We start from the raw sequence: 23,316 nt of genomic DNA, 5'->3' as shown, positions 1-23,316 counted from the left end.
AGGGGAAGGGAGTGAAGGAGATGTTGGGGGGGGTGAAGAAAGAGGGGTGAAGAAAGAGGGGGAAAAGGAGTACGGAAAAGAGGTGGAAAGAGGAGTGAGGAGTAGAGGAGAGGGAGTTATTCGCCCAAATCAACCTATATTAGCAATTGTGAAGCTGATGGATATTAGGAAGCCCCAATGAGAGGCTAAAATAGGAAGTTTGGGCTACTCAGATTAGCCAATCAAGTTGTTCGGGAGGGCTCTGCTCGTTTCTCAGCAGCGCTCCTCCTCTCCCTCCAGCTGCGTGTGCGCAAAGATTAGCTTTGAGTCCAGGTATTGAAAGAGCTGCCTTAGTCGCTGCGGCTGCCTCTTCCCGCCCCCCTCCCCCGCCCCCTGTAGCCAGCCCTTCTCTCTTCTCTCCTGCCTCTCAGTAGCTGGGCGTAGGGGAGTTCACACGAACAGCTCTACCCGCTCCAGTCCAGCCCCACTCAAACTGTGGCAGGAGCCACAGCCAGGAAAGAAGGTGGAGGACAAAACCCAAGGACGCAGATTCGACCATGGATCATTATGATTCTCAACAAACCAACGACTACATGCAGCCGGAAGAGGACTGGGATAGAGACTTGCTCCTAGACCCTGCCTGGGAGAAGCAGCAAAGAAAGGTAACCAGCCCTAGTCACCTTCCTCTCCATCCTCCCCCAGTCCGCGCCCTGCTGGTGGGATCGCCGCCTTCCCTAGACCCTGCATCCCAGGAAGAGTGCTCGGCTAGCCGTGGAAGGGAACTCGCCGGGGCTTGCAGGGGCGCTTAAGGATTGGGGTGTTAGGTTTCAGACATTTAGCAGGAAAAGAGGGGTGGGTGGATGGGTGGGAGTGGAGGAGGTGCTGGCTGGATTGGGCTCCACCGCTGCTTCTGTGTATTTCGCTTCCCCATGGTGCACTGGAGTGGAGAACGTGGAGGAGGGAGCTGCTACCCTGACGGGCTAGAGGTGGGGTTGGAGGGGAAGATAGGCGGATTAGCGGGCAGGTTTCCTGTTGTGCCCCGGATCCAGGCATCCCCGCCCCCTAGCTCGTCTGGAAGGCTTGGGAGAATGGGGAAGAGATACTGAGCTCAGGCAAAGACCACCACCAATATCGATGATTTAAGAGATCCATTCCCCTTCCATCTTCCCGTTCCCGACCCTATATGACTTCCATATGGCGTTCAGTGGCAGCTTGGTTTCCTTTGCTTGCTCTGTGCTCAGTACCTAGGGAAATATAATCTTAAAAGCGCAGTAGTAGCTGCGTGCCAGACCTCTCTCCTTCCCCTGTTCCCTGCCTCCCACTGGCTCCCCTGGATCCTCCAGCACAGCGGCCCACGTAGCTCCGATCCCTGGGTAGGTAGGGGGAGCGGCAGAGTCTCTTAAGGGTCTCTCCCTGAGAGCGTGTAGGAGGTGGATGTGGATGTGAATTCGTGATCTGGGGTGGGTGGGAGGAGAACGGGGAGTTGTGTTAGCTCGGATCCGTTTCTCGACTCTTTCTAACAAGAGACCAAAAAAAAGCAGAAGAAAGAAAAAAAGAAGAGGTAGCTTGGAGACTTCTCTGAGGGGGTGGAATGAGGAAAATCAAACCGTTTTATTGCCCAATTTAGGCTGGAGAGAAGTTTCCTTTTGCGGTTAGCAACCCAGGAACTTGTATCTACTTACTATATTTACCTGCTTTTGTTGTTCACCTTCAATTTCTCACCTTTCCTCTTTTACTCTCCTTTACCACCCCCCCCACCCCACCCCCGCCTTCTCCTCTTCTTTTTGGAAAAATTGTTCTTGGGGGAAAAGGTGAATCTTTAGGAATCCCTAAGGTTCCTGGTCCCTGAGTTCGGTGCAGGAAGTTCAGATAAAAGTTGATCTTCCAAGCATCTTTATGTAGAGACCTACTGTGTGCCCAAGCACACCACGAGGTCAGGGACTATGGACAGGTTGGAAAAGTGATTCTGAAGCAGCTGGTGGTTGGAAGAGATTGGGAAGCTCCCTCTAACTCTTTCCCGTTCCTACCCCATTCTTGTCCGAACCCCACTGTGGAAAGTGGGACGTGGGACCCAGGAAACTAGTCCGTCCACCTCACTTGGACATCCCAGGTTTCAGGCTTGCTCTCTCGCCTACAGTCTTCACTTTCCAAACTCTCTGCTGCCGCCTTCCTTAGGCCACCACCCCACCCCCTCCTTCGGACTCCTCCCCCACTTCCCATTCCCCTAATTCCAGCTGATCTTCCGAATGGGGAGGATAGTGCGGTTTTAGGGCAGGGCTAGAGGGAGAACGCTCATGTCCAAAAATGGTAAAGTTCATTCCCTTTTTTAAACTTAAAAGGAGTGGCGGGGGAGGTGGGCGCGAGTCGACTGAACTTTTTTTTCCCCCTTTAGCCAAAGGCATCCTGTATTAGCTCACTCTGGAATCCTAAGCCCTGAAACATTTCCCTTTTAGTCACTTCATCAAACAATCAAAGGTAATTTAAAACACATACGCTAAAAGGCTTGGCTTGTTGCTTCCTACAAATGTGGCAACCTCGAGGCCTGGGAGTGTCTGGCCTAATCCTGGTTCTCTGCCTTATATAGTATTATATAGTAGACAACTTTTTCTACAGTATCCCCCTTCCACTTTGTATCCTCCTCCAGTACCCCACCCCACTACTCACATACAATTTGGAGAAGGGGATGGCTAGGATAAATGGGACCATATTAAAAATCAGCCATATTTTCTTGTACTAATTGGGAATTGAGAGGAAAAACTTTTTTTTAAAAAATGTTTTATTGATTTTGTTTTTAAACCTAAACATGAAATCCTCATGTCCCATTCATTGATGGCCCTAAGTCAAAAAAAATAAATTTGTGAAATTCTTCACTGGCACCCCACCATCTCTTTGCTAGGAGGCATGATTGATTCATTTGAAGTCATAACTATTCACTTCATAAGAATTTTGAATTTTTTTCTATTTTATTTTACAATTGTCGTGTAAATTCTTCCCTTAGTTTTATGTATTTCATTTTGTTATCTGTTCATACAAATTTTCTCAAGTTTCTCTAAACTTCATATTTATTATTCCTTAGGGCATAGTAATTAATATTCATTTACATTTATATACCATACCTGTTTTGTACAGTAGAAAGATCACCGAACTAGGAGTCCCAGGAGCATATATAATCCTGGCCTTGCCATTTACCATTTTTTTCCATTTTAAAAGCTATTGGACAAATAATTACCTTGGGTAAACCCATTTTCCTATTTGGACTTGTTTCTTCATCTAATTAGGTAACCTCTAATGTTTCTTCCAATACTAAATCTGTGATTCTACAATCTGTTCAACCACTTAGTGCTACCTTCATTCCAGTTCTTTGCTACCACAAAAAATGCTGCTACAATTATTTTTGTATATGCGGGACCTTTCCCTTTGTCTAACATTCTTGGGATAGTTATTTAGTAGTAGTATCATTGGATCATGGAATATGTACAGTTTATTAGCTTTTTGGGTTTAATTCCAAATTGTATTCCAGAATGGTTAGACCAGTTCATAGTTCCAACAATGCTTTAATGTGCCTACTTCTGAGAGGTAATTAAGTTCCAAAGAGAGGTTTTCTTTTAGTGAAGCTTTTTAGAGGTTAGAATTTAGTTTCACTTTGGGGGTGGGAGAATGCTAGGAGATATGGTTAAAAAAAATAATAATAATAATCCAGGCAAATTATATATGAGCTCTTGAATTCGAGGTGGTTGTTTACTCCTGTTGTAATACTATATTGACACCTTCTGTGTGCAACATTGTGAGAAAGATATCATGGGAGACACAAAGAAACTCCGTCCACTTATAGGATTGAAAAAATCTAGTTAGGGGAGAAAAGGCACACAATATCCTGAAATTATGGGTAACCCTAGAGGAAAGATATTGTTTTAGGCCAGGGGTTTTTAATCTTTTTTATGTCATGGATCCCTCTGGCAGTCTAATAAAAAAGCCTTGGACTCCTCCTTAGAACAGAACAGAGATACAATCAGCAAAGTTTTTTTTTTTTTTTTTTTTTTTTTTTTAAGTTATTGTCCTCAAAAAAAGAGCCCCTGGTTTAGGCTTTGGCATTTGTCCTTTTGGGTCAACCAGATTTGAACCATGGCAAGTATAAAGTTTGGTATCAAACTTTGGTAAGAACAAACCAGCTATGACTTTATAGGACCCACTTGTACCAAGTCTGTTTAAGGAAAAGGAGCAGGAGGTAGGAGGTCTCCAGAAACAGTGGGAGTCTGGAGGTGGCAAACAGCTGATTTATCTTGGTAGAGATTATGACAGAGGCAGTATGATATAATGGAAAAAGCTATTGAACAAGAGATCAGAGATTTGAATTCCAGGATTGTTTAGGCTTTTTATGAAGTCATGTGATCATGGTTAAGTCACTACTAAGCCTCTCTGGGTCTCAATTTCATCATCTATAAATTAGAGGCAATATATCTACTCAGTATATATCAACCTCAGAATTGTCGTGGTGAGTGAATGAAACATTTTTGAACTTTTTTTCCAAGACTTTTTGAAAAATAAAGTATCTTATATTAATAAGCCCTGCCTTCCACAAATACTCCATCACCGTATTCTTGGTGGGTGAATGATAAAATTGACTTCACACTACAGGGAAATTGGGGAACATAGAGGTGAGGAAGGGAATCAGGAACTTCTAGGGGATAGAAGAGATTCAGATAGAAGTCTAAGAGATGGGGGATAAGGAAATTGCCTTGATAAATAGGCTAGAATGTGCTCAATTATCCTGAGTGGTTTTGTAGTTTTGTTATCATACATTTGTGGTACAGAAAATCCTTTGTAAATCTCAAAGTGTTTAATAACTACGACTTGCTATTATGTATATGATTTGTATTTTCTCTAGATTTTAAGAAAGTTCCCTGAGATCAGGGATTTGTAACTTATTCATCTTTGCAACTTTGTATCACCCAATAAAGAGCCTTAAATCTAGTCAATAGTAATAAAAATTTATTGAGTAAATTTAGAAACTGATGCTCTCAGTTGATAGTAGTTAGCCACTTTATCTTTAGCTACCTTCATTCTTCTGGGTTACTGAAGGTCCCAATGGCAGTTTAGAGCATTAGGGTGAGAAAACCACACCAGTTTACCTGTCCAACTGTAATGAAAAATCCCTTTGGCCATGTTATATGTGTGAAGTAACAGATGAATGAGGATTATGGGATGATTGATTTAGAATGATAGGAAACCTTGGTCTAATTTTCTTACTTTACAGATGAAGAACAAATGAAGTGACTGACCAAGATTAAATAGGTAGTAAGTAGAAGTATTATTTGAATACACCTTTTCTTCCAAGTCCAAAACTTTAGTACTTTTTAAGTTTTGCTAAATACTTTAAAAACATCTCATTTATTCTCAGAAAAATCCTGAAAGATATTCTTATCTTCATTTAATAGAAAAGGAAACTGAGGCAGAGACTATGCAACCTGCCTAGAGTCACACAGCTATTAAGTAGTCATCTGAGACAATTTGAATTGAGGTCTTTTTGCCTCCCCTAGATTCAGTGCTGGCTACACCACTTGGTTGCCCCCTAAAGATGATTGTATCTAAAAAAAGGAGTAATTATAAAGGTGTCCCCTGGGAACTGGGCAAGGTCTTCCATTCATCTAGTTAACTTAGACATTCAGGAAAGTATTGGTAAAGAACTAACCTCTCCATGTTTGTGAAATGAAAGTAACTTATCTCTCCAGCATTGCCAAGCAGAGTGGTATCATGGGTATTAAAAAAAAAGATGAACTAAATTGGTTTGTTGTCTTAGGTGACGTTATTTCCATAAACTAAAAGAACCTCTTCTATTGTTCTCGAGTATGTCATTTTAGTTCGAGTACAGGGCAACCATCTTTACTTTTAGAGGTAGCCTCTTTCAGTTGGGAGTTGAAACCAATAGCTGCTACCTCCACTCTTAGGATCACTGGGGACCATCTCATCTCAGAAGCCATCTCTTCCAATGCCTTCTTCAGTTTATAGATGAGGAAATGGTCCCAGAGGTATGAAGTGATTTTCCTGAAATCACAGAGGTAATAAAATGACAGTCCTGGTATTTGATTGAACCCAGAAGCTTTTGATTCAGCACTGCTTACCCTTACCCCAATTTTCTGGTTTTCTTTATATTTAGATGTGATATGCAGAGACTCATATAGATTGACCTTTGTAGCCATTTGTTTTGGGGAATCTATTATAGAATTGGAGCACCTGCTTTTCTTGACCCTATACCTCTTTTTTGGTTGAAACACTTCACTATTCTGAGTGACCTCATTTACTAGATGGAGATGTTGATAAAAATTCCACAGATATAATATATTGCTTTCTTCCCTCTTCACAGAAAATTCAGGATGAAGATAAGATGATAATAATAATTATTAGTTTACAGAGCTAATTATTTAGTATTGTTGCTAATCCCAGTAATTATTGCTAATTACTGATTCCATGACAATGTACATGAAAATGCTAAAGCACTATGGAAATGTAAACAACTATTATTACTAATAGGAATTTCCTTAAAATGTTCATTCAACATATTCAATCTGCATTGTAAATCAGTAGTTAATTAGTCTAGTTTTTTTTTTTTTTTCCAGGTTCATTGTCGCTTTGAATACTGGCTAGAGTATTCACTGTATTTATAACTGAACAACCCGAGTTCCAATCCTGGCTTTCCTGCATGAATGGTGGTTTTGCATACAATGAAAGGTGTCCTAGATGAAGTCTAAAGTTCCTTCTGGCAATGAATTCCTTAAGGGCTTTGCTCAGTGACCTTTTCAAATTCCTTTTCAAGATTCTTATCCATAACCAGTTTAAGACTACTTGTCCAGGTTTCAAAACCTGGGTAAAGGTGTCAAGATTTCTCAAATTGCCTATGTCTTTTTTATTTGGGTTGGCTAGTGCTTTCTAGGTATGAGATGGGCCAGATTTATTCCTGAGAAGGAATAGATAATAGAAGCCATTTGTGCTGAAACAAACAGTAGACAGCTTTTTGATTCAGAGATAGCTGTTTGGGGGCTATCTAGATAGTATCGCTACTTGGAAGAACTAGATTTTGGAATGGCTGAGGAATATTGTTGGCTTAGTAACCTCATTTGGCATCAGTAAAAATAATAACAATAATAAATAAGTGACCATCTATAATGTTTAAAGTTCACAGAATATTGAGATTAATTTGTTCATAATAAGCTTTTTTTTTTCCACATAAACTTTTTAAAAAAGAATTGAAGGAAATAATTTTTTAAAAAGATGACCTTTCTAGTGATTTTGGGTGGCAGTGGTATATGGCTGAGACTGTCAAGAAGACTTGCCATAGGCCAAGGGGTAAATATCTGATTAAGGTTTTAGCTTCCCTTTCCTAGACTTAGACAAAGATAATAAACAATACAAAACAGTAAGTAATAAAGTAGCAGGTAAAGGGGTGATAGTGTTGGAGATATTCAGAGAACAGAGAAATCAGTTTGCTGGGATAACTGGGAAATTCTGGTCCACAAACATTTATTAAATACCTATTCTATTTTAGTGAAGAAGACCAAATCTTCCTCCTTTTCCCTACACACTCTTGTGATTTCCTTATTGTAAGTTCTATAGTAAGTTCTCTTCTCCTCCCCCCTTTTTGGGAGGCAGTTGGGTTAAATGTTTTGTCACGATGATATAACTAGAATGTATCCAAATTTTCCTGACTGGACAATCTTCTGTCTTCTGCACCATATTGCTAGAGGACCTGGAAGGATTATTAAAATATTGTTCCTGCTGTCATCAAAAAGAGGACCTATGCAAGTAATTGTATATAAAACAAGTCAAACATATGTAAAATAAAGAATGTACTGTGAGTTTCAGGAAGGAAAAAACATTTCTAACTGGGGAAATCGGGGAAAGTTTTCATTAGGTGGAGAATGCGAAGGGAAGGGTGGGTATAGAATAAGATGAAGCATTCCAGTTGTTCAGAACTGTGAACAAAGAAAGGCCAGGGAATGGGAAGGTACAGGACCAGTCAGTTCCTGGGAACATGGAAGTTCTAGGGTGGGAAGTAGTGAGAGATAAGATTGCTTGCAAAATCATGGTGGAAAGGGGACTTGAACTCAGCCTTGAAAAAGAGAAAGGGTACATGGAAAGTTAGCAAATAGCTTAGAGGAAAACATGTTAGAAAAGACTCATTTTCCTTGCAGCTTTTTTGTGGGGGTGTACGTAAAAGAGAGAATGAGAGGGTGGAAAAAGGAATGCAGGCAAAGTGATGAGTAACTCATGTGGGTGCAGGAGCTATCTCCCAAGTACACCTCCCTCCTGGTTTTCTCCCTGTCGTCTGATGGCTGCAACCTGTTGAATGGTGTCCCTGTTTTTTTCTCTTCCCTCCTATTATTTTTCCTCTCTCTGTGTCCCTGCCCACAATACAATGATTACTTCTTTTTTCTTTCTTTCTTTTTTTTTTTTTTTTTTGAGGCTGGGGTTAAGTGACTTGCCCAGGGTCACACAGCTAGGAAGTGTCAAGTGTCTGAGACCAGATTTGAACTCGGGTCCTCCTGAATTCAGGGCTGGTGCTCTATCCACTGTGCCACCTAGCTGCCCCCCAATGATTACTTCTTACCTATATAGGAGGTCAGACTTGGCTTGAGGTACAGGTTGCTTCTATCGCATGACTATGATTTTTTTTTTTTTTAAACCTCAAAAAACTTGAAATAGATTTCATGCCAGATAAGCCTATATGTAATTTCCTGTAATTACTTCCTACATAGGTTAACCTGGGTAGGAGACTTGGGGATATGGAAAGGGTCCTAAAAGATGATACTATTAAATTGAAATTAAGGCACCCAGCCTAGGAAACTTAACATCCTGCCCCCTTTTCTTGGTCACCTGTCTTCAGAGTGGGTGGTGAGCACATTGGCTTTAACTCTTGCTTTAAATAGGGAGATAGCCAGAAGACAGGGTGTAAATATGTTCAGGATCTGCTTGGTTGTAAGGTTAGCTTACTGTGAGTCCTTACTAGTAGTTTAAATCTCCCCTCAGATACTTATTAGCTGTGTGATCCTAAGTGTCTGTTTGCCTCAGTCTCCTCACCTGTAAAATGAACTGGAGAAGAACCACTCTAGTATCTTTGCCAAGAATCCCAAATGTAGTCAAGAAGAATCTTATGTGACTGGACTACAACTAAAGAGGAAATGAGAAGAAAAATGAGTAATCTTATACCTTTGGGGGGAGCTACTGACTTTCCCATTGATTTGCCTGATGCCTATTAAGTGGAGAGCTTAGTCCTGCAAATGAAGTTTATGAGGGAGGAGGAGGAGCTCAGCTCAGCCTATTCTCTTTTATCAAATCGGGTCTTTTCTGTGGCATTACTGACAATTTGAGGGATGGAGTGAGGAACCCTCTGAGATGTCACCCAACAGCCTACTTTCCTCTTAATAATGCATTCTTTTGTTAGTAACTGGAGAATTTTCAATCTTAAACAGGATTAAAGAGAAGGCTAATGCCAGCCCTTGGATTGGGCCTAGGTATTGAATATTTTCCAAGAAAGTTAGGTATTCCAGCCCTTTCAGACTGAAATTTGCATCCACTTCAGGCTTCAACTCCACATTTTCCAATAAACTTCTTTCTTAGTCCAAGGGGAGAGAGACATGAGGGAGGCCTTAATGAATTTTCCCAGGACTCCTGCTTACTTTTACCCCAATCATGCCTGCCCAAAACTAGAATTTTAGAGCTTTGAGGAAATAAAAGATTAGCTGCTCGAAAAGAAGATTAGTTAAGAGAGAGGTGATAGCTTTAGTGAGAGATAGAACAGAATGAAAAGCATTCTGGGTCTAGGAATCAAGAGACCTGGACAATTACTCTGAATCTTAGTTGGCTCATTTATAAAATGGAAATGCACTAATAGAGGAAAGGGGTAGGGGAGAAAAGAACAAACATTTATTAAGCACTTAAAATATTTATAAAGAGCTTAGCATAATCTCTTTGGATTGCTTATTTCCCAGTGCTATGAGGAAAGTATTCTATTTCTATAGTGTACTATTAAAGTATGTTTTATAAGATAGCTAGAGGGTTTAGTGAATAGAATAGTGGACCTGGAATCTAGAAGAACTGAGTTTATTAATTTTTTAAAAATAGTATTTTATTTTCCCATATACATGCAAAGATAGTTTCAATATTTGTTTTTGCAAAACCTTGTGTTTTTTATTTTTCTCCCTCTCCTCCCCGCCAAGATAGCAAGTAATCTGATACAAGTAAAGCATATTCAGAAGAAATGAATTTAAATCTGTTAAATGAGTTAAAAATGAGTCTCAGAAAGACATTTACTAGCTTATGTGACTGTTATAATATTTATAAAGCATTTTATAAATCTTAAATCATATATATGCATGTATGTATGTGTGTATGTATGTATGTATATATACACACACACACATATATTTTTAAAATATACATATCTTTATCATCCTTTACAAACTTGGTTTGGGAATTGCATAATAGTCTTTTGAGAGAGATTATAGTATGGAGCATTAATATTTGGAATCAGATTAGGTTCAGATACTAACTTAATATCTTATTACTTAATATAGCAGAGGATCTAGCAGGGGTTCTCAAACTATGACCCGAAGGCCAGTTGTGGCCCTCTGAGGATGTTTATGTAGCCCTCCAGGTTATGGCAAATGGGCTGAGGGATGGAGACAGAGTGTGAGTTTTTGTTTTTACTATAGTCCAGCCCTCCAACAGTCTGAGGGACAGTGAACTGGCCCCTATTTAAAAAGTTTGAGGACCACTGATCTAGAGCTTTAGAATAGCTTTATTGGAGTGGAGCTAAGGGCACAGTGGATGGAGCATGAACCTGGAATCAGGAAGACCTGAATTCAAATTTATTCTTAGACATTTATTAGCCGTGTGATCCAAGGCAAGTCACTTAACTTCTCTTTGCCTCAGTTTCCTTTGCTGTAAAATGGAGATAGCAATAGCATATGCCTTCTAGGCAGAGATCAAAGGAAATATTTTTTTTTTCTGAGTGTTTGAGTAAATTTTATTATAGGTAATTATCTGAAACATTTGAATTCACTTAACATTTTTTTCTCTCTCTTTTTTTTTTATTATAGCTTTTTATTTACAAGATATATGCATGGGTGATTTTTCAGCATTGACAATTGCAAAACCTTTCATTCCAATTTTTCCCCTCCTTCCCCCCACCCTCTCCCCCAGGTGGCAGGTAGATCAATACATGTTACATATGTTAAAGTATAAATTAAGCACAATATATATATACATGTCCATACAGTTATTTTGTTGCACAAGAAGAATTAGACTTTGAAATGGTGTACTATTAACCTGTGAAAGAAATAAAAAATGCAGTTGGACAAAAATAGAGGAATTGGGAATTTTATGTAGTGGTTCACATTCATTTCCCAAAGTTCTTTCGCTGGGTGTAGCTGGTTTAATTCATTACTGTTCAATTAGAACTGATTTGATTCATCTCATTGTTCAGAATTGATCATCATATAATATTGTTGTTACTATGTATAATGATCTCCTGGTCCTGCTCATTTCACTCAGCATCAGTTCATGGAAGTCTCTCCAGGCCTTTCTGAAATCATCCTGTTGGTCGTTTCTTGCAGAACAATAATATTCTATAATATCCATATACCATAATTTACCCAACCATTCTCCAATTGATAGGCATCCACTCAGTTTCTAGTTTCTAGCCACTACAAAGAGGGCTGCCACATTCTTGCACATACAGGTCCCTTTCCCTTCTTTAGTATCTCTTTGGGATATAAGCCCAATAGTAACACTGCTGGATCAAAGGGTATGCACAATTTGATAACTTTGATAACTTTTTGAGCATAGTTCCAAATTGCTCTCCAGAATGGCTGGATGTATTCACAATTCCACCAACAATGTATCAGTGTCCCAGTTTTCCCACATCCTCTCCAACATTGCACATTATCTTTCCCTGTCATTCTAGACAATCTGACAGGTGTGTAGTGCTATCTCAGAGTTGTTTTGATTTGAATTTCTCTGATTAATAATGACTTGGAGCATCTTTTCATATGGCTAGAAATAGTTTCGATTTCTTCTGAGAATTGTCTGCTCATACCAAGGAGATATTTGTAAAGCTCTTTTTAGCAGTCTGCACATAGTAGGTACTTAATAAACCTTTTCTCTATTAGCAGAGTACTTTTCTTTCTCTTTGTTCTAGTTCCTTTCCTACTTTATCCTGTATATATCTTGTTTGTACATATTTGTTTGCTTGCTGCCTGTCCTCTTAGATGGTTTGGATTTAGAAGGATTGCCTTCTCTCTTTTTATATCCCTGTTATCACTGTTCCTGGCACTTGGTAGGAACTTAATAAGTACATATTGATAATTGAAATAGGTGACCTCTATAATTTCTTTCAGTTCTAAATTAATGATTTCATGATTCTTTTGCCCATTGCATGGTTTGTTGTTCAGTCATGACCCCATTTGGAAATTTCTTGGAAAAAATACCAAGTGGTTTGTCATTTTCTTCTCTAGCTCATTTTACAGGTGAGAAAACTGAGGCAGAGAGGATTAAGTGACTTGCCTAGGGTCACATAGCTAGTAAGTGTCTTCCGCCAGATTTGAACTTGGGGAGAGATGACTTCCTGACTCCAGGCTTAACACTCTGTCCACTATATCACTTATTGTGTCTCAATGTTTGGGGATATATTCATTTTGGCCTTCCTTATACTCTCATAAGCTCCTTGGAAAAATGTTTGTGGAGACCTTCTTTTAAAAAGATATATGCATGGATATTTTTTTTTATTTTTATTTTTTAGTTTTATGACACATTTGTTTCCCTCTTCAGGAAGCTATTCCTCGTAACCAAGATTTGTGAAGTTTAAAGGAGAAAAAAAGCCTTTCAACAAAACCAAGCAGTACATCACCTGAGTAGTTGTTTCACAAGTGGTGTTACACTATAGAGATTTCATCCATAGTCCCCCAACTTAGCAACATGGTGCATTTTCTCAACTCTTTTCTGGGGCCAGATTTCAAGCCCTGCTTTAGAAAGATTATTAAGCAATGCTCTTGGGTCTGAGAGGTGGAATGCTTCCCTTTCAGTACCCCTCATCCTGTTAACAAGAACTCAGGGTGGCCTGAACCTCTCCAAACCTATTTCTTGATGGGGGAGGGGAGAAAGAATGTGTTTATTTTTGGCCTCCAATGTGGAGGGGCGGAGGTTAGTGGTAGGGGTATGCATTCCACAGGAGAGGGAAAGTAACAAGCAGTTCTCTGTATGTGCCTAGCAACAGTAGGAAACAGTGGTAAGTTCTTTAGGAGCTCAGAAGACAAGGATATTGCTAACTGGAAGGTGGGGGGGGGGAGCAAAAGTAAAGTTTTGTATGCTGGTGAGGGGCCTTCTAGAGACAGCTTCCCTACTCACTGGCCCACAGCGGGACACCCTTTCTCACAACTGATCACTGGCTCTGTTTCCAAGATGAATGGTGACTCCATTTTTAAGTCTAACACTCAATAAGAAAAATGATGTCATCATCCAGATCCTTAAAATACTGTTCTGCCTAGGGCAGGGATTCTTGATCTGTTTTTTATATACTTTGGGGCCCTTTGGAAATCTAATTAAACCTATAGCCCTCTTCTCAGAATAATGTTTCTAAATTCATAAAATATAAGACATCGGATTACAAAGGAAACCAATTCTATTGAAATACAGTTATCAGTGGGGCAGCTACGTGGCAAAGTGAACACCAGCCTGAAGTCAGGAGGACCTAAGTTCAAATCTGACCTCAGACTCTTTATACTCCCTGGGCAAGTCACTTAGCCTCAATTGCCTCAGCAAAAAGAAAGAAAGAAAGAAATACAATTATCAAAATATATGTTCATGGACTTTAGGTAAAGAAATCATTGTGGTTAATTCAAAACCCTTCATAGGACATTCAAGTCTAAAATCACAGGTTAAGTTCCTACCATATGTGGATATTTTGTTACATTGAAGGAAAAGCAAAAAATGATTAAGATCTACTCTTGCTGTCAAGGAATTATAATCTAGTCAGGGTTTTAATTTAAGAGAGCTGCAAAGTCATGTGAAGTGTGCTTGATACATAAATAGGTGAATACTTGATTGGGAATTAAAGACAATTTATAACCAAGGAAAGTCAGAGAAAGCTTCATAGATAAGTGAGTCATTATGGAAACTCTTATCCCAAATGTAATGGTGAAGATTGGTTTATTTTAGTTATTAATCAGCCAATCACACATCTTCTTAGAAAGTTGATCATTGATAATTTTTATATCATCTTCATTTTTGAGTTTGTATCTCATCTATCTAGCAAATCCTTGTAACAATAAGAAATTGTGAGGTTGGGGGGGAGAAAGGAAGGGCTGTGGAAAGGTGGGGAAGTAGAGTGTGTGAAAGTTTTAGCACAACCAAACAATGCACCTTGTAGATGCTGTATTCTATGTTTCCAAGTTCTTTCAATGATTCTGACCAAATTAGATGATCTAGAAAAAGATCTTAAATTTTCCAGCTGTTTTTACCTTTTGTGAGTATAAAGAATTGGTCTCTACATGGGATTAAATCTTCCTTTCTGTGTAATACTCATAAGTGTTAAGTGTCTAAGGCCACATTTGAATTCAAGTCCTCCTGACTTAGGGCGGGCTCTATCCAATGCACCATCTAGCTGTTCCTGCCATTTTCTTAGTCTGTTTTGTAGACTCTTTCCTTGTTAAATCTTTTATTTGCTAACTGTTTTTGTTTTTGAGATTTCTCACTTGGATAGCATAGCTGCTTAGAGCAAATAACTTAGAATAAGAGTTTTGTTTTATATTTAAGGTTTAAAAAAATGCAATGTTTGAAGTTCTGTGTGTGTGTGTGTGGTTTTTTTTTTTTTTTTTTTTTTTCTTAAGTCTGATGATGACTCTTGGGAATTTTGAGAGAAGTTTTGGGGAAGTTGTATTACTGACATTGTATTACTGAGGTTCAACTTTTCAGCTGCCTAACTTTTCAGTTAGCTTTAAAAGCTAACTAAAACCCAAATCCTCAAAAGACAGCAAAGTCTTCCTCACTTTCCCCACTTCTTTCCTCTTCCTCTCCCCCCAAAAAGGTAATAATTTAAAATAGGTTATATTATGTGCAATCATTTACACATATTAGGCAGGTTGTGAAAGAAATCCATCAAAATATCTCTTATTTAGTGGTAAGAAACTGGAAACTAAGTGGATGCCCATCAGTTGGAGAATGGCTGAATAAATTGTGGTATATGATTATTATGGAATATTATTGTTCTGTAAGAATTGATCAGCAGAATGATTTCAGAGAAGCCTGGGGAGACTTACATGAACTGATGCAAAGTGAAATGAACAGGACCAGTACAAGGCAACAGTAAGATTATACGATGATCAATTTTGATGGACGGGGTTCTTCTCAACAATAAGATGATTCAGGCTAGTTTCAATGATCTTGTGAAGAGAGCCATCTACATCCAGAGAGAGGACTGTGGGAACTGAGTGTGGATCACAACATAGCATTTTCACTCTTTTTGTTGTTGTTTGCTTGAATTTTATTTTTTCTCATTTTTTTATCTGATTTTTCTTGTGCAGCAAGATAATTGTATAAATATGTATGCCTATATTGGATTTATATATATTTACCATATTTAACATATATTGGATTACTACTTGCCATCTAGGGGAAGGGGCTAAAGGGAAAGGGGGCAAAAACTGGAACACGAGGTTTTGCAAGGGTTAATATTGAAAAATTATCATTGTTTTGAAAATAAAAAGCTTTAATTAAAAAAAAAGAAAGAAAGAAATCAACCAAAAGGGGAAAAAAAACCAAGAAAAATAAAAAGTGAAAATATTGTGTTTTGAATTGCATTCAGACTTTATCAGTTCTTTCTCTGGGTATAGATAGCATTTTCCATTATTAGTCTTTTGAATTGTCTTGGATTATTTTATTTTATTGTCCAGAAGAGCAAAGTTATTCATAGTTGATGATTGTGTGGCTTTGCTATTAATTGTGTACAATGTTCTCTTGGTTTTGCTCACTTCATTTTTTTTTTTATAGCTTTTTATTTACATATATACATGAGTAATTTTTCAGCATTGACAATTACAAAACCTTTTTTTGCGTTCCAATTTTTCCTCTCCTTTCCTTCACCCCTTCCTCCAGATGGCAGGTTGACCAATACATGTTAAATATGTTAAAGTATATGTTAAATACAATATATGTATACATTCCATATAGTTATTTTGTTGTACAAAAAAAATCGGACTTTGAAATATGGTCACTTCGTTTTGCATCACTTCATGTAATTCATTCCAGGTTTTTCTGAAATTTGCCTGCTCATCATTTTCTACTCTGAATGAGCCTGCAGACAAGATAACAAGAGACTCATGCAATTCCTTCTCTTTTCCCATCCCTCCATTCTCTAGAGCATTTAGATCTGCCTTCACTGCTCCGGTTGGATAGATCTTCTGTTATTGTTCTTTTTGTACATTCTCAGGTGCTATATAATTTCAATTTGCATTAGAATTACCAGTGTTTAGGACACCTTTCTTTGCAGGAGCTAAAGCATTTTTATAGATCAGATTAAGGCCTGGAAACTACCAGGAAATGGTAGCTTCATTTTCTATTTCACCAGTAGAAGAAAAGGTGGCAGAAGTAAGTTAGGGAATAGGGGAGAACAGTTAATCAGTGGTTGAACTAGAAAGAGAATTTAAGTTTTCTGCCTTCCTCTTTTTCCCTCCTCTAGGAAAGAAATAGCTAAGGATGTATTTGCATATATGAGACATCTCAATCTCTCTATAAAGTGGAGGCACTTTTGCATTAAATTTGCACTTTAATGCAAGCATTAATCCAAATTCGGGACAATGTGGTACAATAGAACATTGATTCTAGAGTTATAGGATCCAAAATCTTTGGTGCTTATTAGCTATGACATCTTTGGCACGGAGTCACTTAACACTTATCCCCTCTCCCCCAAATACATTTAGTTTCCTCATTTGTAAATGGGATGTGAGAATAGATAGCCTTTTTTCTTTTTTAGCTCTAGTTCTGTGATCATGACCTATGGATTTTACAATTATTTTTTAAAACAACAAAAACAAACCTCCCCACAGTCTATCATAGTACAGTTTTTTTGGAAGTTATGAGTTAGGGGGGAAATTGAGGAAGACCTCTTTCTATAAAATAGTTTGTTTTCCTGGTTTATTTGTTTACCTGGGATGAGATGTTGCCTAGTATCTGATGAATGAAGCTTTTTCCATTGGGGATTTTGGTCCAGTACTTCAGGTAAGTACCTGGTCTGCATAAACTTGCATTGTTGCAGGTCTTGTCTGGTCATAGAGCTCAAAAAGATGTACTTGGCAATTCTTAGTCCCCTTTGTGTGTGCCTAGGAGACATTATCTTTCCTCAGAGACCAGCTATTTTGGAGGAAAGCCCATCTTGTCAACTGTGCTTTGTACTCCTAAGCAGCCCACACTGATTTTTTTGCCTTGTGATCAATTCTTTGGCTTATAAGTACAAAAGGAGATTTCTATTTCAAAGTCTTTTGATATCCTCCCCAACCCCTCATGGGATGTCTTCTTAGATGCCTACAAAGGAGAAGGATGAAACCTGATTCACTGAAGAATCTCCTGGAGGCAATGAGACTGACCCTCTTGAAGTCTCTCAAGTAGTAAGTGAGGAACAAGATAAATACATGTAAAATGTAAAGATAGTTTTCACTTTTCATTTTTGTAAAACTTTGTGTTTCAAATTTTTCTCCCTCCATCCTCCAGATAGCATGTTTGATATGATTTAATCTGATACAGATTAAATATGTGCAATCCTTTTAAACATATGAAATACTTTTTAACAGGTTTGTACAAGGTCAGGTAGTTGTTGGTATTCATGAAGAGGTCCAGATGGTGGGATGAGATCTTTTAATATTTCAAATGAGATAAGTAATATCCAAGTTAAGTGATTTTCTCCAGGGTCATATAGGTAGAACTGAGATAGGAGGCCCAGTTTTCTGACTGCCAATTTTTTTTCAGCACATCATGTTGTTGAATTTTTTGAATTGTGTCTGACTCTTTGTGACCCTATTTGGAGTTTTCCTGGCAAAGATACTGGGGTGGTTTGCCATATCCTTCTTTATTTCAATAAATTATACTGTCTCTTAACAGTTTTTAGTTTTTTGGGATAAAACTTGGTTTTTCTAATTTCTTCTTTTGGTTGCTAAGGCTCTTCCTCTCTTGCTCTCACATTTCTACTTTTCTTCTCTTTCCTTTGGAATAACTAAGTCCTTTCGCTGTGGCTTTACTCCAAGTTACTGTTCTGTGGGAGGAGTTGGGTAGGAATCCTAGGTCTGATTTCATGTTAATTTACTCTATCATCTTGGATAAATCACTTAATCTCATCTATAAAATGGAACTGAATGAGATGGCCTTTGAAATCCTTTTCAGTTTTAGAGTTGTGAGTTGTCCTCCGAGCCCTTCTGGATTCTTCTCTGTTTTGGTTCTGGGGACAAGCCAAATTGGTCAAACTTAAGGAAATCAGCCAAGGCTTTGTTGGAAGTGTTCTGGGAAAGGCCTGATTCAAGCCTATTCCCTGGTTTAGCATTGGGAAAAAATTAAGTATCTTATCCACAAAAGATTTACTTAGCTATAGTAGGGGAAGGCTATTCCTCCTGGAGATCGTGTTAATTTTAGCTGAACGATGCTTTTCCTGCTCTTGTGTTGTCCCATGGCAGAAAGGGTCAGAGAGCTCTATATGGATTTAACTTTTAGTCACCTGGGCCTATTAAGTCATAAGGACAGTTTTATTACCTTTTATGGAAAAGAAATAACTCAGTCCACATACAGGGGGACTCTGTTAGACATTCCTTCTACCACAGAGGGAATATACAGGGAAATGGGTGTCTGGCACGGAGTAGTGGAAAGAACTCTGGGACTAAGCAAATCATTTCACTTATCTGAGTCTCATTTTCCTCATCTGAAAAAATGCTGGTAATAATATTTACACTGCTTGTTCTCATAGGATTGTAGCCAGCATGGGTGAAAATCAGGAATTAAATCTAAAATCCACTCCACAGAGTACCTATCATCATGACCACCATTATCTTATGAGAAAGGTCAGAAACAAGGATGAAGGTTGGATTTCATGGATATAAGCTTAAGGCTTATAGCAGTCCTTGCTTTTATTGTGTGGGATGGGCAAGCCTGATAGTGGCTGTAGTCCAGCCTGGCTCCTACCACACCCATATCTTCCTGAAGCCATTTCCTGTGTGGGATAAGAGCCTCTGTGAAGAGAACTCTGGATTCTTCTAAGTTTTGCCAAAGCTGGGAAGATGCCAAGAGCTGACTTGTTACTCTTGTGGCCTCCAAGGGTTCCCACATCCCTCCCCCATCCTGGCTCCAGAGACACAGACTCCAGTCCTCAGATCTCACAATTTTGTGCTGGGGCCAGTAGAAAGAATTAGTTTAGAGCTTCTACTGACCCCCAGGGTGGGTGGGGGTGGGGAAGAGATTCTTTGAGCTGGCTGGGCCTAAGAGTAGAATCTTTAGTCTCAATTTTTAACCCATAGCCTTCAGCCATCGCATGCTCTGGCCCTGACATTCAGATATAGTTAATTAATTTATTTTTATTTTCCCCAATTTTCTTTTTGGTTATATACGTATATTCATTTCTTACATCTTTCCGTATGAATCATGTTGGGAGAGAAAAATCAGAATAAAAAGGATAAACCATGAGAAGGAAAAAAAAAAAGGTGAACATAGCATGTGTTGATTTACATTCTGTCGCCATAGTTTTCTCTCTGGATGCAGATGGTGTTTTCTATCCAAAATTTATTGGGATTGCTTTGGAAGGGATTGCAACTTTTTTTATTTTTTTAAAGAAGCTTTTTATTTTCAAAATACACACATAGTTTTCAACATTCACCCTTGCAAAATCTTGTGTTCCAAATTTTTTCTCCCTCCCCCTTCCCTCCACATTCTCCCTTAGATAGCAAGTAATCCAATATATATGTTCAACATGTGCAATCTTCTATCCATATTTCCACAATTATCATGCTGCACAAGAAAAAATCATATCAAAAAGAGGGGAAATGAGAAAAAATAAAATGCAAGCAAACAACACCAAAAAAAGGAAAATAATATGTTATAATCCACATTCAGTCCCCCCAGTCCTCTCTCTGGATATAGATGGCTCTCTTCATCACAAGATTATTGAATCACCTCGATGTTGAAAAGAGCTATGTCCATCAGAACTGAACATCACATACAGTGTAAACAGTAGAACAATAATGCTCCATAACATTCATATACCATAACTTATTCATTTCCCAACTGAGGAGCATCCACTCAGTTTCCAGTTCTTTGTCATTACAAAACGGGCTACTTTAAACATTTTTGCCCATGTGGGACCTTTTCCCTTTTTTAGGATCTCTTTGGGATACAGGCCCATTAGAGACACTGCTGGATCAAAGGGTTTTGCACAGTTTGGTAGCCTTTTGGACATAGTTCCATATGGATTTCAACTTTTTAAAATTCAAAAAATTTTTTTCATTTTCTCTCCTATTTCTCCTTCTCCAAGGGGGAAAAAGCATGCTTTCATCAGAGATAGGTGTTCAATTTAAGTGGAGACTTGATATGATATGAAAGTAAAATATTGAAGAGCCCTTAGATTGTATGACTCTCAAAGGAAACTTCTTAGAGTAGAGAAATGGGTACCATATCCTCCTCAAAATGGTTGGGTGAGTAGACAGAAGGAACACTAATCTAACAAGTAGGGTTGAAAATTTCTGGGTGTGGTAAATAGTAGAACAAACAAGATCAGAGCTTGAAAAGACTCTGTAATGTAACTCTCTTATTTTACAAATGATGAAAGTGAGGCTTAGAGTAAGTCCCTTGTCCCAGGTTACCCACAGATACCATCAGAAGGGGTATTTATACCTGCTCACTGACTCCAGAGCCAGTGCTTTATCTAATCTTCTTTGTTCATCTGCCACCTGTTTCTCAGTCTGGGTTTGACCATAGTGCAGAGAACTTTGCATTTGGATTCCTAGTCCACTGGATTGAATCCTATCTTTTTAAGGTTCTTTCTTTTTCTAACCCTGTAATTTTCCCTCTCTTGTATCTTGATTCTCGCTCTTCTGTTGACTCATGTGGCATGGTATGGCATGTGTGCTTTAATTTCTTCTGCCAGTCAAGGAAGATGGCCCATACCCTGGTGCCAATCACACAGAAGTTCTGTGGTGTCAGGTCTAATAAGAGAGAAGAGAACCCTTGTGACTATTTATTGTAACATCTGGTCCAGTAGAGAGACCACATTTTCCCTTTAGCAGGAACAGCAGCAATGACTCATCTTCCTGTATTTAATTTTTCCTTTCACTAGAGTAATTTGAATCAATTGATCTTGCTCATCATACAGTAAATGAGCATTTACTGATCATGCTCTTGGGCCTGGCACTCTGGAGCAAGCATTGTAGAGGATCTAGGAGTATCTGGTATGGCCCCTGCTGTCACAGGGTTTATACACTCATCCATAACAACAATAATAATCATAACTGATATTTATATAATGGTTTAAGGTTTGCAAAGAACTTTTCAAATATTATCTGATTTCATCCTCATAACATCCCTGGGAAGTAGGTTTTATTGTCTCCATTTCACAGATGAGGAAACTGAGGCAGATCAGTGCATTTAAATGATTTCTCCAGGGTCAAACAGCTGGGTGACTAAAGTATGATTTGAACAATAGTCTTCCTGCTTGAGTCCCAAGTCCTGTGTTCTATCCACTATACCACCTAGTATGTATGTGTGTGTGTATGAAATGAAAAGTTAAATTGCATGTTAAGTCTAGTTAAGAGGTATTGGTTTTATTGAATTGCTTTTCCTCCAACCGGTCTTCCTTATTCATTGCTATGGGAGATGAAGAGGAAGAAGCATATTTGAAAGATATAAAAACGATCAGGATCTATAAATTTTATAAAAAGCCAAAAATGTCTAAGCCATAGGAAGCTAAGAAGGGAGATCTCACAGGATCTAGAGTGGTGAGAGAAGTTGGTTGAACAAATGAAACCACATTTAGACTTTTGTTCTGCCTTAATGGCTGAGTCTTAGTTTCCTAATTTATAAAATATGGGGTTTTTAAGGCTCCTTTTGGCCCCCAGATTCACCAGTTCTATGAGGTGGGAGAGTCTCCATTCTATTGAAAGTAGGTAGTTGGGAGGTAGGCATGACCCCTATTGCAAGGAGGGAGGCTTGAGTGCATAGGGACAGACTGGAGGGCAAAGAAAACAAAATTCTGCTTTCATAGGACCATAGCCATCAGGGTGGGCTTTAAAGCAGGTTTCAAATTCTCAGAAATCTGCTTGTTGCTCTATTAGGGGGGTATTAGAATACTGGCTGGCCAGGGGGATAAGAATGACTAAGTGGTTGAGAAGGATGGCTTTTGGCACACCACTGACTTTGTTCTGTTGTAAACCCACACTCCCTCTTCCTCATCCCCTCCAAATAGTGGGCACTTGTTAACTGACTTTTATGAGAAATGTAGATTGAGTCTAGACAGGGCTGGGGCCATGACATTTCTTCCCTTTCTACCTTCCTTTCCTCCTGCTGGGTGGCCTTTGAAAGCATGGTCTCTGGGGCGAAGGGCCTGGCTTGATTTATAATAAAACTGGCTCTCACTTAGGTTCTAGGGTCAGCAGGACCAGCTTTTCCCACTTGTTTGCCTTCCTCATATTTGCTTTCAGTTGCCAGATCTTGCTTTGGCTCTCATCCTAAAGCAACCATTGCAATTTCTGGGGTGAGACAGGAATTTCCCCAACTTTCCCTGAAACAAAGAAGAGAGAGAAATTGTGGGATCTTAATGGCAGCAGAGGATAGGACCAGAAGCTAGAGTTCTCTTTCCTTTCTGCCTTTGACTTGATGTGATCCTAAACAAATAATTTAGTCTTTCTAGGGGGCACTTTATCTCTCCTTGAAAATTAGGGGTGGTGGTCCCATCTTATCTTTTCTTCCACACAGAATACTATTGGCTAATGGTTCAAAGGTGTAAAAGTGACCTGAAATCATTGCTGATCCCTATGTACACACAAACACACAGAATATGCATATTTGTATTTATGTATATGCATATGTATGTACATATAAATTTTAATTTTTATAACTATTTTTTTCCTTATGTTACCTCCTTGATGAATAAAAGAAAAAGAAAAACAAAGTCTTTGTAAAATTGTAAAAAAAACATTTCCTCATGGTCTCTGTCCAAAAAATATGTTGCATAGTACATTTTGAGTCCATCACCTCTGTCAGTAGGAAAGTAACTTGTTTTAAAGTTGTTTGCTGGGGTGAGCATGTTAAAGTTTATATAAGATA

The 23,316-nt window shown here is 38.7% G+C and overlaps 1 protein-coding gene across 4 annotated transcripts in view; it reads left to right on the top strand.

The window, feature by feature from the left end:
- The first annotated feature begins 281 nt into the window (after positions 1 to 281).
- The window catches only part of ACTN1 (actinin alpha 1), a 131,063-nt gene continuing 108,028 nt past the window's right edge, over positions 282 to 23,316 (top strand). For 3 of the 4 annotated variants that reach the window (XM_074290463.1, XM_074290462.1, XM_074290465.1), the window contains exon 1: positions 282 to 641. In XM_074290463.1, the coding sequence (XP_074146564.1) occupies positions 537 to 641 (105 nt within the window). In that variant the 5' untranslated portion in view covers positions 282 to 536. Of the gene's footprint in view, positions 642 to 1,311; positions 1,353 to 23,316 lie in introns of those variants that run through there. The other variant, XM_074290464.1, reaches the window with a different exon arrangement.

Source organism: Sminthopsis crassicaudata, chromosome 2 (genome assembly GCF_048593235.1).
Source record: "Sminthopsis crassicaudata isolate SCR6 chromosome 2, ASM4859323v1, whole genome shotgun sequence".
NCBI lineage: Eukaryota > Metazoa > Chordata > Mammalia > Dasyuromorphia > Dasyuridae > Sminthopsis > Sminthopsis crassicaudata.
Note: the sequence above shows the minus strand (reverse complement) of the source record. Positions and strands in the feature narration are given on the sequence as shown.